Source organism: Perissodus microlepis, chromosome 22, assembly GCF_051167445.1.
Source record: "Perissodus microlepis isolate ML-2025 ecotype Zambia chromosome 22, ASM5116744v1, whole genome shotgun sequence".
Lineage (NCBI taxonomy): Eukaryota > Metazoa > Chordata > Actinopteri > Cichliformes > Cichlidae > Perissodus > Perissodus microlepis.
This window is the reverse complement of record NC_140481.1, coordinates 12001855-12016670: the sequence shown is the minus strand read 5'-3', so window position 1 is coordinate 12016670 and position 14816 is coordinate 12001855. Positions and strand designations below refer to the sequence as shown.

Sequence of the window (14816 nt, the reverse complement as noted above, 5' to 3'; positions counted from 1 at the left end):
TGTGCGGACGCAGCCCTCCCCTTCCCCTTTTCTCCTCATACAGATTTATTGCTTTAGGAGAATAGAGATGCTAAATGAGTGAGCCGTGTGAGCACTGCATGGAGTCCATTTGTGGTGTAGTATCGCTTTATAGCAGGTGTTAGCCTCAGCTGTGTGCAGCAGTGTGTCTGTTTGTGTTGTTTGTGAGAGGGAGGGAGAGTAGTGTTACCCTGCTGTTGAAAACGCTGCTTATATTCAGTAGTTAAGAAGTTCCTGACAATGACGGGAAACCAATCACAGGGTTTCGTCTTGGCTCGATGTAGGCTTTTGCAGGTGTAGATTATGAACAGCGGTAAGCACGATCAGAGTATAAACTAAAGGTAATCAGGCAGTTGCCTAATTGGGAGGTAGTTTTCTCTCATTTCTGACCATTTGCTTTACAAACTGTCTATTTTGCCAAGGTAAAGGAAATCCCAGCTGGCAAACTGTCAGACACTGTGTAATAACCGATCATGAGTTCTCTCATATTAAATGTACAGTAAGTAATGAGAGCAGTGTGTATTCATTAATCGCACTGAGGCAAAAGTACAGACTTGAGACTCTGGAGTCTTCTGTTGGATCTGTGTGTGTCGTCTCAGGCATGCAGCTTGACCCCACAGCTCGACCCCACGTATAGGGTAGCCAATCAAAAGAAAGTTAGCTTAAAGAAAGAAATACTAATAGAGCTTGTTTCTGATGGAAAATGAGCTCAGTGGGCTGCACAAGCTATAAGATAAATATGGGTTATTTTTAGAGCCCAATTGATAAATGGTTTTTAAGATCAATACCGATATTTGATCATTTCAAATCGATATATCGGCTGATATTTTTTCCGTCTCAGACCTAAAAATTAACAGTTTTCACTGACATTTGGTATTCTTAGTTATTTATGAGTTCTTGCAAAAAATAACATGAATTTTCAAAATAATCTTGTTTTACTGTCACAACAAGTTGTGGATTACTCCTTTATGCTCAGCTGGCATCAGCTGGTTGTTGTGTTTGTGACATTCCAACCATACATACAGGGAAGGTGGAGAGTAACCTCTGGTGGACAAAATACGCAACATCATAACTAATACCATGGTTGAAGAGTGTTTAGTTTGTCTTTGCTTTTTAATTTTTATTTGTCAGTCTTTAAAAATGTTGATATTGATATTAGCAAATCGCTAATATCGGCTAGTATATCGGTCTGAATGTAATTATTTTGAATAGATTATTGCAAGTCATGTAAACCTGTACTAATAGAGAATAAAACGACCAAGAAATACTTTGATTTAAAATGTCAACAGATAACGAAATATAGCTTTTCTATGATTTCATATCATTTTATTGTTGCTGGTGTCAGCTATTTATGGGCTCAAAATGTGGTCATAAATATTTTGTACTTGTAAAAAAGATTTGTATGTGTAAAAAAGATTTGTGTGTGCGTAAAAAAGATTTGTATGTGTAAAAAGAATTTGTGTGTGCGTAAAAAAGATTTGTATGTGTAATAAAGATTTGTGTGTGCGTAAAAAAGATTTGTATGTGTAAAAAAGATTTGTGTGTGCGTAAAAAAGATTTGTATGTGTAAAAAAGATTTGTGTGTGCGTAAAAAAGATTTGTATGTGTAAAAAGAATTTGTGTGTGCGTAAAAAAGATTTGTATGTGTAAAAAAGATTTGCAGTTCAAAAAAAGCGCCCCTCCGACAGCCAAACCCATCTATTCTCTGATTGGATTGTTACATTTGTGATTGACATGACATTGACCAATCAGATGAAAGGAAGAAAAATAGGGTCAAAATTCGTACTTGTAACTTGCAGGGTTTTTTTTGGGCTAAGTCCACACACAAATCTTTTTTACGCACACACAAATCTTTTTTACACACACAAATCTTTTTTACACATACAAATCTTTTTTACGCACACACAAATCTTTTTTACACACACAAATCTTTTTTACACATACAAATCTTTTTTACAAGTACAAAATATTTATGACCACATTTTGAGCCCATAGCCATTTGTTTGTTTTTTTAATGTGCTACAGCTGGTGTCTAAAAGCTTATGTAAGTTTAAATTTCCACCTGAAACATGGAGGATGGGATTTCAAGGCAAGTGTCTGGATAATATGTTGAGTAAATTTTAAAAAGTTCCAAAGGAATCTCTTTATATATGTATTTATAATGATTTTCTCCCAGGTGTCACCACCTCAGAGCTAAAGCCTCATGGAGGTATAGAGCCGAGGACAAAATCAAATAGGGAGTCTCATGGGGATGTGATCCAAGCTAGTTAGTCGTTTCCACTCTTTGATATTGACTTACCCTGTCACTTTTATTTCTGCCAGGGGAGCCTCTCTCGCAGACATACATATCACATCCTCTCCTTCATTTTCTAATCCTTCTTCCCTCCTGTCACATTCAGGGTCAACAGGGTGAGCGAGGGTCAGATGGCTTCCCGGGAATGAAGGGTGATCAGGCAAGTATCACACAATCATTCTGTCTCACATTATAGCATGGAGAAAAAATAAGTGCTGTCCATATTTGATTGATTCTGTGATCTCTACTTTAGGGTCCTTCAGGGACGCCTGGGTACCCAGGAACCATGGGCCCTCCTGGACTGCCTGTAAGTCACTCTGCCTGCTTGATTATGAAGAAACGGTAGCGCTGACATCATCCTGACAGCTGGGGGGTGATACTGACATGTCAGCAGACACTAATTTTCTGCCTTTATTTATTTATCAGGGACTCAAGGGCGAACGTGGAAGCCCAGGAACTGTTGGCCTAAAAGGAGAATCAGTAAGGGATTGCATCAACACTGTCCTGGACGCTTGTGTTGGATATAAGATAAGATAAGAGATAAGATAAGATAAAACTTTATTAATCCATCGGGTGGGTTCCTCTGGGAAATTCGGTTCCAAATAAGCACAGCACCGACAGAAGTTATAATTCCAAATAAGCACAGCACCGACAGAAGTTATAAATAGTTATATATATTTGGGCTAAAACTTTCCTCCCTTTTGCAGGGGCCTCCTGGTAACCCTGGATATCAAGGACAAGCTGGATTGCCGGTCAGCATTTCATCGTAAATTTAGCTTGTCAATATTTAGGATCCGGCTTTTTCATTTATGATTTCTAAGTTTAATAACTGGGTGAACATTGTGCGTCTGTAGGGCATTAAAGGAGACAGTGGACCAGCAGGGCCTGCTGGTGCTAAGGGGGATCAGGTATGCACTATAAAACACAAAGACACATAGACCTAACAGACAGATCCAGTACTACCGATTACCAGTGTGTTTCTCTTTATATTTTAAGGGCTTCCAAGGACAACCAGGCTTCCCAGGACCACCTGTATGTAAATGCTTTCAGTCCACTAAAGCAGCCATTTGTTCTTGATGTTACTGTTGAGACTTTCTGTATCACTGTGTGTGAATTTAGGGACCACCAGGTCCTGCCGGCAAAACTGGAAGGGAAGGGCTTCCTGGGCTCAAAGGGGAAAAAGTGAGTACAAAACACACATTTAGCTGTTTCAGTTTTTGTTCGCACTTCAAATTGGACTGAAAATCTCTACTTTTAGGGCAACGACGGCACTCAAGGCCCTCAAGGATCAAGTGGACCACCCGGTTCAACCGGGTCGCCAGGGTTGATGGTATGTGCATTATTTCTTTTTTATTTTTTGCACTGTATAATCTAAGTATGACCCTTTCTGACCTACCTGTGAACTCTATGCTGTTATGAGTACTTATCTGTCCTCTCTTATCTTGCAATATTAAAAGGGCCCCCGTGGCATTGACGGAATTGACGGAAAAGATGGGAAACCAGGACTGCGGGTAGGTCACATGCATGAATCAGATGGGTGGTCAGCCCACACATACAATGTACACACAAACACACAGTATATAATGAAAAAGTGATGAGTAAAGATGTGGCTGTAATAGCTGATCTTTGGCACTGGCTCTTTTTCTTTTTTTCTCATCAGGGAGAAACAGGACCTCCAGGCCCAGCAGGACCCCGGGGAATGCCCGTGAGTATTCCCTCCTCTAATCAGAATGAACAGTATCTTTTCATATTGTACAAACATCATGTTATTATTAATAAAATCTTGCATCAACTTGATCTTGGTTGTTCAGACTTAAAACACTGAAACAGTTGCAGAGAATGAAATCTTTTATGTAACTGTGCAGAGAATTAAGGCTGGCTCATTATTAATGTTCACATTTATGTGGCTTTAATTTTTTAATAAAAAAGATTGTAATTTATGACACATCAGTTATTCATGAATTGCCCTCCTTGCTGGTGCACTCTTTCATGGATTGTAATTGGATTACAATTATATTGTTTAACATTAAAAAACCCTTCAATTTACTATTTACTATAAAATGTTACCTTGAGATTCATTTTTATACAGATAGAATATCCATCCTGGTAACATCGCTTGAAGTTAATGGTTGTGTTTTATGTCTTTTTTCCACACACGTGCATGTTTTATTTTGTCCGTACTCAAACTGACTATATCCCCAAACTACCTGGAATATTGTTTGCTTAATTCAGTTCACATCAAGTCATAAGTCCTCTCAGTGTGCTTAGCAGGTACCAGACAGAGTGTGCAGCGTTCCCCCTTAAAGGACAACGGAGAGAGAAAAGTTCAATAGGCTACTGCTAATTAGCAAATTAGCAGTAGGTGATTTAGTGAGTTAAAGTCGTCAGCTAAGCTGTGTCAGCAGCAATATCTAAGTGCACAAGTGCTCATTAAGTGATGCTGTAAATGTAAATGCCTTTTTCCTCTCAGCGTTAACATCAGAAATTAATCTAATTATTTCTTCAGCATATAAGCAGCCATCAGAAGATACAGTAGGCACACTGTGGTCTTTAAAGGATAGATGTGATCAACAATATTCAGGCTGTGGTGTTTAAAAGATGCTCAGTTGGGGTACTAAGAGCTCCGGAGTTTACCAAGAAAATATCTCCCACCACTGAACCACCGTTAAAAGACAGGATGGATCAATGCTTTCATTTTGTTTTTGCCAAATTTTGAACCTAACAAACAAATGTCATGACTGTCTTCTTCTGTTGTCCAAATTTGGTGAACCTGTGTGAATTATAGACTCGGTTTCCTGTTCTTAGCTGACAGGAGTGGCAGCCAGTGTAGCCGATCTGCTTCAGTGTTTGAAGTGTTGTGCTTTCAGAGATGTCCTCCTGCAAGCCTTGGTTGTAACAAGTTTTTTTTGTTTTGTTTTTTTCTTCTCGTTACTGTTGCCTTCCAATCACGCTATCTGACCGTTCATCTCTGACCTCTGGCATCAACCAAGCATTTTTGCCGCTCACTGATTATTTTCTCTTTTCTTTCAACCATTCTTTGTAAACGCTAGAAATGGTTGTGTGGGTGAAAATCCAAGAAGATCAGCAGTTTTTGAAATACGCAGGGCCAGCCTGTCTGGCAGTGGCACCAATAACTGCACCACGTTCAGTCATGCTCGGTTTGAACTTTAAATGCACTGAGTTTCTATCATGTGATTGGAACAGATGTACCTAATAAAGTGACTAGAGCGTGTACATTGCCATGGCTTATTGCAAAAAGTAAACGAGTATCAGCCTGCATGACTAATCATTTTGTTGTACCTTTAAAGCCGACCTAACGTTCTTTATGGAGACACAGAACATCAAACACGGCTGCACTGTTTTCACTCCTGATGTTGGGACTCACTTTGAAATTAAAATTAATTCAAGCACAGAAAAAGGTTTTCAAGACAGGTGTGAGGATGTTATTCCTTGACTTTTTTAAAAGTTGCTCTGGGTTTGCCCTATGCAAATTAACTGACAGCGTGACTCGCGATATTTTGCTTCCCCTCATGTTGGAACTGCACTTACACGTGCAGTCTTTACCGACTCTTGTTAAGGTTGTAGATGTTACTCGTAATGTAACCAAATCTAAAACCTCTAACCTTCATAGCTCCTCCTAAGATCTCCCTAACTTTCTGTCTTGTATAGCAGCGCAGCTTCGCTCCACTGGAGACATGACTAGCTGTCTGTCTCCCTCCAGTTTTTTTATTCCTCTCTCACCATATCACAGTTTGTGTTCTACCCAAGAGCAGGTGTTCAGGATTTTCAAAGACATGCCTGTCTCTTCTTTTGGCTGCTTTGACTTTGGTACAGTATAAAAATTCACAATCTCATTCTCTTTGATGTCTCTCCTCAGGGATTCAAAGGGAAAACCGGCCACGTTGGCTTTCCCGGACAGAAGGTTAGCCAGCGACTCGCTGCTTTACCGTGTCTGCCACATTTACACCATCTTTCTTCTGCATGAAACCAAATTGTTTTTATCAAGCTGATCATTACAATGAAAGTCTGTTTTTTGGGGAGTTTTTTGTAGCTTTGCTAACTTATTCTTTTGAATCTCCCAAAATCAGAGTCCTGCATTCTTATCGTGCTTCCTTTAGTTTATATTCATACGTTTCTTATCCCTGCAGGGTGAAGCCGGACCCACAGGTCCACCCGGGACACCTGGCAGACCGGGACATGAGGTGACTATTTTGCTTTACAGCTTTCCTCCAACTTGATTATAAAGCACATCAGTAATCTATGCATGGAAGCTGAAAGCGTGAGTTGGCATACATCACAGTCAGTTTGTGGCCTTTCCAGGGTGATCCAGGTACGCCAGGACCTCAGGGGAGACCTGGACCTCCGGGCCACCTTGTAAGCTCACTAACATTTCAAACATATACATTCATCATGTTGCAATATTTCAGTGTGTTAACAAGCTAGACGTCACAAATCTATTTGCTTTCCTCATCAGGGCTCTACAGGTCCATCTGGACCTCCAGGACCTCCAGGCCCATCAGGAGTGGTAAGAGAGAGAATCTCTCAAATATCATGATAACTATTTAGTTAAACAAGAGCTGAATGATTGAATGTGAATAAATGCACCTTTAACAATCCCATAGAGGAGAATGGGTCGACAGTATAGTCAGACAAATATAAACAAGTGAGCAAAGCGAGTAATATTTACACTGACTGTGATCGTGGAAAATAACTGCAGAGGCCAGAAAAGAGAAGCAAAAAAACAGAAAGTAGAGTAGTATCTTATTTTCCACAACTGTTAATTAACAGTTAATTGAAAGTGGGAACGTTATGTGTTGGTGGGTCTGTATTGTTGGCGTAGGCCTGCGTGAGGGAAGTGGAAATGAGGCACTATTGAAATTCTGTCCTGCTGCCAAAAATGCAAATAATGGAAGAGAATCTTCTCCATTTTTTTCTCCCTGGTTAACTAGGGTATAAAAGGAGATAAGGGCCAGGATGGAGAGAGGGGTCTCCCAGGGATGCCAGGATCTCCAGGGCCACCGGGGCACCCGGGGCCTATGGTTGGTACTTTTCTAAAATGACCCTATCTACATTTAATTAAACATAATTCAGACTGCCAACATTTCTCACTTAAATTGTTTTTTTTCCCCTTGCTTTGACTTTGTCTTCCAGGGTGAGCCAGGAAGCGATGGTTCTCCTGGAAAAGATGTGAGTAATGTCTGGGTGTGGTGTTGGCCCTCTTTTTAAAGTATAATGGAGGCAGACTGACAGATTATGTTGCGCATATTTCTTTCCTTGATCGATACTTGTTTTTCTATTTTGTTTTGTTTTGACAGGGAGTGGCAGGTGTGCCAGGGGACAATGGGCAGTCAGGGCAAAAGGTAAGAGACGACTCTTCAGTGCAGTATTCTAGAAATGTGTGTGTTTGTGTGTGTGTGCATCCTCAAGGTGAAGCTCAGCCATCCGTCCCCTCTGCGGACCATCTGAACGCAGTGAGATCCACCCTTTTCCTGTTCCCTTTAGCCCACGGAGACTAATACCGGCACACTACAGTGCTGAATATGCTCGCTGCCCCCCTCCCACATTTCTGCTCAGTCAGCACTCGCACTTAACACAGTCATCAGATCACTAACCCTCCGACCCCTCTGCTAAAACTCTCATTCCTTCTCCCCTCACTTCACCCTTCTCCAAACTGGCAGATGGCTGCCCGCTAACCTTCTGTAGCTGCAGTACTGAGCCTGTTGGATGTAGCCTGAGACGCAGGCTTTACAGTAGGTGGGTACAGTGATAAAGTTATTCTTCTGCCGCTGGGATAATGCTATTAAGCATGAGGGGAGATGCTAGATGAGGCTATTTGTCACGCTGACAGGACGGCATTGTCAGGGTTTTTAGCCGCACAGAAAAGGAGAACAGAGGAGAAAGACAAGAACGGACTCTTCTATTCTTCTCACTCCTCTCTGTTTCAAGAGCCGCCTGTCTGCCACTGATGTGTAAACATTAGACGTCCATTATGGGCTGCTTTGTCCTCGATAAATCACTGTCGCTAATGTAGCGGGCCTGTTTTTGAGTGTATTTACACAACCTGAGTGCTGAGCACCACAGTGTGGAAAGTGATATAGATGTAGTCAAAAGCCGTCTTATAGGGCTTAATGCAGGTATTAATATTGTCTGTATTTGTACAGTAGGCTTCCTAAATTGGTGAAATAGTTATATTCAACAGCACAGTGGAACGGTGGTTAGCACTGTTGCTGCACAGAAAGGAGGTCCTGAGTTCAATTCCACCATCAGGCTGTGGTCTTTCTGTTTGGCGTTTGCATGTTCTCTCAGTGTTTGCATGGGTTTTCCTTGGGTACTCCAGCTTCCTCCCACAGTCCAAAGACATGCAGTTAGTGGGAATAGGTTAATTGATCAATCTAAATTGCCTGTAGGTGTGAATGTGAGCGCGAATGTTGTCTGTCTCTGTGTGTTAGCCCTGAGACAGACTGGCGACCTGTCCAGGGTGTACCCTGCCTCTCGCCCAGTGACAGCTGAGATAGGCTCCAGCGCCCCCCGTGACCCTGAAAAGGATAAGCGGAAGCCAATGGATGGATCGTTATATTCTTAATGAATACTGTATATAGATAGCAAGTAAAACGTTACAGTAAGGCCTGCAACTAAGGGTGTATTTCCTGTGTTTTTAAATGGATTTTCAATGTATTTTATTTTGAAATTACAATGTTAGGTAATGATATTAGGTAAGTACACTGGAATAAAAGGGTAACAAGTCAGGTTTTTACAGGACACAAGAAATAATTATATTGTAAGTAAATTTTAATATGTAAATAATTTTAAGTACTTCACAAGTAATATTTGAGTACCACATAATTTCTTGGTATTTCTGTGGCAAAACAAACAATATTTCCATATGTTACATTGTAAGTACAGTGAACCTTTCAAGACTCTCGTCGTATAAGCTCCACTCTCGTGGAGTGGCTTAACTTTGCCTAACTTCCAGGTACTTACCAGGAAAGGAAACACTCCTTTGGAAGGTTGGGTTTGTGAAAGAAAAATAAAATAAAATTAATGGCTCCATCGTGATAAGATCACACAGTTCTGCATATTTTGATGCTCTTAAGTTGGTAACAGTCCTTATTACATTACTCTTGGTAAAATAAAAGGACAGTACAGTTATAGAACATCCATCATGCACATCAACATAGTGAATATTAAATAAAGGTGTAAAAAGGCGTGCATAACCTTTATTTGTCTCTGTGTCTCAGGGTGAGGCAGGGGCTCCTGGCCAGAGGGGTCCTCCAGGAGAAAGAGGTAGGCCAGGGCCCCCTGGTGGAGGAGCATATAGTTCCAAGGATGCACAGCCCATGATTGGCCCAGTCGGCCCCAGAGGGGAAAGGGGAAGTCCAGGCTCAGCAGGTGCCCCCGGCCCCCCTGGTCTTCCAGGATCACCAGGAAATGACGTGAGATGCAGCTTCATTGCACTTTTGTTTTTGGTTTTATTTTTTTGTCTTTCCTCCAACATTTAATCAGCTCCAAATCATGCTATAACCAGGCTGGTTGTGAGAAAAATGAGGAGACTGGCCACAGGCGCTCACTAGCTCCATCTGTTCTTGTAAATAATGAATTTTTTAATTATCTACCTTGATTAATGTGTGCTCGTCTGGTTTTTGTTTTGGGTTTTTTTTCCCCCTCTCTGTCTGTCTTCTTAAACAGGCTGTTGTCAATTACGATGAAGTCAAGAACTTCATTCGCCAACAGGTCATTAAGATCTTTGACGGTAAGGACATGTGCAAATGCACTTTGTGTGAATATTTAGTGGGCAAAAAAAACACTTTGTATACTAGAGTAGTATTATCTCATGAGATGCATATCTGTGTTTCAAGAATGGTTCTATTTGTCCTTTGGGAAACAGCTGCTCCTTCCTCTGTGGACTTCTTTTATTCACAATGTTTTCTTCTTCTCCCCAGAGAGAATGGCCTATTACATGTCTCGCATGCAGATGCCAGTAGAGATGGTGGCGTCCCCGGGTCGGCCTGGGCCTCCAGGGAAAGATGGAACTCCAGGTAGTCCCGGAACCCCAGGTTCCCCCGGTCTTCCAGGACAGATTGGCCGACAAGGCCGGCCAGGAGGACAAGGACTCCCAGGTGAGGGTGACAGTAATGTCACGTTATCATAAGCAGACAGTAAGCAGCTTTGTTGTGGTCATGTGTTACTTTCTTGCCCTAGGACCACGAGGACTGCCTGGAGAAAAAGGAGACAAGGGTGTTGGAGAGATGGGAGATGTAGGCCCTCCTGGAGCACCGGGTAATGTACCCCACTCATTCATCATTCATCGTATAGTTCAGTGGCAGCTATTTGCCTCATTAGATTTCTTTCTTCCTTTGCTCACGTTGTGTGACGGCATTTCCATCTGCGCACGCTTTATGTTTATTCTACTGGCTGAAATACCATAAAGGCTGCTAATTCCTTAGAACTTGCTGTTGATTAGTAAATTGCCAGCACGATGAGGTAATTTCTCATCGTTCTTAAATGGCCTTAATTAAAATCACCAGTCTGATTCTTTCAAGCCAAATTTGCATCTGAGAATCCATAATCATGATGGAGTTCACTTAGCATGGTGTAAATTAGCAAATTAGCATCTGTGCTCACATTACATGGAGCAGGACGTTGAGCGTGGGCCGTGCTACTCATGAAGTGATCAAAGTGGGAGTTTAATATCCGTTCATGTTTAATTCAAGTTCCCCCGACAACGGGCACGGAAATAACGTCATCTGTTCGAGATGATGCTTCGTGTTGTGTGCTTGTTTTATATATTTTTCTGATATGGCGTGCAGATGATATTTGATGATGTTACTGATGATTAAATTCATTCGTCTTGTATCCACGCTTTTTTATTTTGGAAGTGTTGTACTTATGGATTTTACATTCTAATATTATACGTCCAATAAATCTTTAAAGGGGGATAGCGTTGCATTTAGGAACTCGTGTTTTTTGCTATTACTGACAAAGCTGATGCCACTCTAATGCTATCTCGCTGGCACTTCTTTTTACAGTACTGTCAATTTGTTGTTTTTCTATAAACCAGTTTAAAGTACCTTTAAAAATATCTTTAGTAAACCGATCTACATTTTTTAAGGAGACAGGGTAAAATCTGGGGTGTTTTGTGCTCCTGGGCAGTTATGTGCTTTGCTCAGCTTGTATAACAGCCTGTGAGGTGTTGACATGATGAATATTATTCTCTGTTTTTCCTTTCATGCTGAAGGTGTTCCAGGCCCCCCAGGCTATGGTAAGATGGGACCCCCTGGTCCCGTTGGCCAGCAGGGTGTCCCTGGGATCCCAGGCCCTCCTGGACAACAGGGTTCCAAAGGAAAAGATGGCCGCTGTAATCCCGCAGACTGTATGAGCCATCCAGTAGAATACAGCCCCAAGGGCCCATCTGTCAAGGGCCCCTGGTAAAGGGCTACAGGGGATGGAGGAAAGGGGCAGGGGGGCTGAAGCAAAAAGACTACAAGGAGAAGAAAGAAAGCCAAACACCGTGACCCAAAGTTATTAAGTCTGACCACAAGATGGAATATAGGCACTGCCTTTGTTGTTGAATAGCTAGATTTACCCTCACCGATTTATTCTATAGTTCTGAGCAAACAGCTGCGATTTCTTTCTAAGGGCCTCGCTGGAACTGAGACCTGCAAAGATACACCGGCAGCACATTTTTATTGCATCATTGTTGTTCCCCCACGAAAGCCAATTCGTTGCTTTTATTTCCTGCTCTTATTTTTGGTCTTGCCTCTTTTTTTTTCATTCTCCTCGCTGTGTTTTATTCCTTTTGTATATTTTCAAACAACCCAGGAGAGGTGACAAGAATCACAATCTGCAGTTTCTTTTTCTTCTTTTCTTTAAGATTCTGGTCTCGGCTGTTGTTTTTCTTTTTTTTTCTACTCTTTTTTTTATACCTTTTATTTGTGTAAATCTGTAGGAAGAGAATACACACAATTATGTTAGCACTGCTGCCATCTCTCATATCTGTGTTCCTTTCTGACACAATCCCGTTCTGAGTGCATCCCATGCATTTCTAATATCCTGTCCCGGTGCTTGAGGTGTGAAGAAACATATTTGAATTTGACTTTTAAGAGAAAATCCCCAAGAAATGTTTTCCAGTTCTATAGAAACAGATGTCAAAAACTTACATTCAAGGAGTATCTGATGGATTGACTGTTTTGTATATATTTATTTTTTATATATATATATATGGTGGCTTTTTATACACTTTCAAATGCTTTGATAAAAAGTATGGCTAGCCCCTTGTCTTTTTTTATTGTCAATGGTTATCCAGCAATAAAAAGTGCCAAAAAAAGGGAATTTTTTTAAGGTCGATAAGCTTTCAAAATGGAATGATGTGTGCAGAAAAAAACAGCTTATTTATAAAAAAAAATACTTTTACACAGAAGACACATTGGATTTTGTAATTATGTTGGTAAAGTTCATTTTGTGTCCTCTTTTAATGCCATAATGTTTGGAAATGCAACCACTTTAAAACATTTCCTTCCATTTTGTACTTCAAAGTAGCGGCAAAAGCCATCTGTGTGCTTCACTCTGCCCAGATTTAAGAAGAAGCGGAAAACATGAGCAGCAATTGGGCCCATTTACCACAGGTACTGTAATCCAAGCACAACCACCAAACCCTCACAATCACATAAGGATAACAACATATTCTGAAAAAGCCTCACAAAGTGCTTTTGCAGTGCTACATGTTACTGTATTTTGGGGCTTTATCTGTTATTGTATCATTTTTTTGGTTTTGTTTTTTTATATCTGGAACTCTGTGAAGCTGTGGTCAGACTTTAGTTTTCCACAAAATAACCCAAGGGGAATGTTAAACTGAATTAAATTGCTTTTCAAAAAAAAGCGTGGTATCATGTGGTCATCATTGTCAACCCTTGTGCTGAGGTGAATACTCAGACTGTTTGTAGTCAGTCAGTGACTCCGTGCAGTTGTTTGGTGTCTTTTTGTTCTGCTTTTCTTTATAATTGTCTTCTCCCGCTGTAGTTATCTTAACTTGTCATTACACTGACCAGTTGGATTAGGACTTGTAGAAGGAGGAGGAGGTTGTGGTAGATAAATGGGTTTAACACAGTATAAAAGTTTGACGTACGTGTGAAAACCTAAATGGAAATAGATATGAGTCAAAAACAGAGTTGTAGTCTTCTCTCCGGAGGTCAGTATCATTGTGTGTGTCCCAGATATGCTTTACTGTAATAGCAGTGTGTTTGTGATCATTGTCACACTGAAAAATGAAGCGGATGCCGATCATATGCTTTCCTGACGGTATTCAATGGTGTATTAAACTCGTCCTTTAATGGATTCATAACTTTATCATTTTTAACACCATCTCCAACACCATTGGTTGAAATACAGTCTCAAACCATGACAGCGCCATATTTTACTGATAGAAATGTTGTACCTCTCTTGTCATCTGCTCCTCTCCTGACCCTGCTCTTTTGACCTCAGCTTGTCCAGTTTCCTTAGATTATTATTATTATTACTACACACAACACACTATGCCGAGATATGCCAAATTTTGGGCTAATAGCTATTTGGGAACTGAGCGGTGCAAATGTGCTATTTTATGCATCTCAAATGGTGCTATTTTTTTATTTTATTTTTTTTTACCTTTTTCAACTACAAAAATGGATGTGATTTGCTACAGGTTGCTAGTAATAAGGTGCTTCAAAATATATATTGTTCATACAGTAGCTTGAGTTAGCTGTCTTTTTTATGCTCGAATATTTATAGGTCAGTGTTAAGTAGCTTAACAAGTGAAATAGACTAGACCACTTAAAAAACAGAAAGTCTGGCTGTTTTAGATCAAAATGGAAGCAAACCGAGGGATCATTCAAGACTTTTGCACGGTACTGTAGCAACTGTGGCGTTGCGCGCCACTTTTGGACACACTTGCCACCATGTTGGTTTTGGGCTCAGAAGCAACCAGAAGTAAAAAAAAAAAAAAAAAAAAAAAAGAAGCTAACAGCTAACACTAATAGCAACGCACAGACACACATCTGTTATTATAACTAGTAAAATACTAGAACGTCATTCAGCAGAAGTGAAGCATAGAATTGTTGGATGGTTCATACTATCAGCAAGTCAAATTAGTCAGAAAATTCACTAAAAATGCGCCAAATGGTTCACTTCAGTTATCGAATTAGTGGATTAAGACTACAATAGGAAACACTAAATGGCTACAGCTGCAGGAGTTGAAGCACTTGTCAGCCTACAGCATCACCATCCAGCTGGATGGACAAAAAAAACCCACCACACACTATCATGTTGAGGTACAAGTTGACACAAAGCAGAACAATATAAAAAAAGACAAAAGTTGTTCTGTTTTTCTTTTTGTTTTTTATCGGGTTTATGTATAATGCTACAAAGTTGAGCATTTAAACACGTAAGTCTGTGGAGATTTCAGTCCTTTTTTAGCCAGCCACAAGAGGAACTTGTTTGCAACTTCTGTTGGCTTTTTTGTTTTTAACTTTAG

General features: G+C 40.6%; 1 protein-coding gene across 3 annotated transcripts in view; it reads left to right on the top strand.

Moving 5' to 3' along the window:
* Window positions 1-13768, top strand: part of col16a1 (collagen, type XVI, alpha 1) — a 77714-nt gene extending 63946 nt beyond the window's left edge. For all 3 annotated transcript variants that reach the window (XM_084919230.1, XM_084919231.1, XM_084919229.1), the window contains 22 exons: window positions 2418-2471; window positions 2565-2618; window positions 2738-2791; window positions 3019-3063; window positions 3166-3219; window positions 3308-3343; window positions 3431-3493; window positions 3570-3641; window positions 3769-3822; window positions 3972-4016; window positions 6189-6233; window positions 6460-6513; window positions 6632-6685; window positions 6786-6836; window positions 7261-7350; window positions 7463-7498; window positions 7627-7671; window positions 9550-9744; window positions 9998-10061; window positions 10252-10428; window positions 10511-10588; window positions 11547-13768. In XM_084919230.1, coding sequence (XP_084775356.1) covers window positions 2418-2471; window positions 2565-2618; window positions 2738-2791; window positions 3019-3063; window positions 3166-3219; window positions 3308-3343; window positions 3431-3493; window positions 3570-3641; window positions 3769-3822; window positions 3972-4016; window positions 6189-6233; window positions 6460-6513; window positions 6632-6685; window positions 6786-6836; window positions 7261-7350; window positions 7463-7498; window positions 7627-7671; window positions 9550-9744; window positions 9998-10061; window positions 10252-10428; window positions 10511-10588; window positions 11547-11740 — 1614 coding nt within the window. In that variant the 3' untranslated portion in view covers window positions 11741-13768. The remainder of the gene's footprint in view (window positions 1-2417; window positions 2472-2564; window positions 2619-2737; window positions 2792-3018; window positions 3064-3165; window positions 3220-3307; window positions 3344-3430; window positions 3494-3569; window positions 3642-3768; window positions 3823-3971; window positions 4017-6188; window positions 6234-6459; window positions 6514-6631; window positions 6686-6785; window positions 6837-7260; window positions 7351-7462; window positions 7499-7626; window positions 7672-9549; window positions 9745-9997; window positions 10062-10251; window positions 10429-10510; window positions 10589-11546) is intronic.
* Window positions 13769-14816: the final 1048 nt, after the last annotated feature.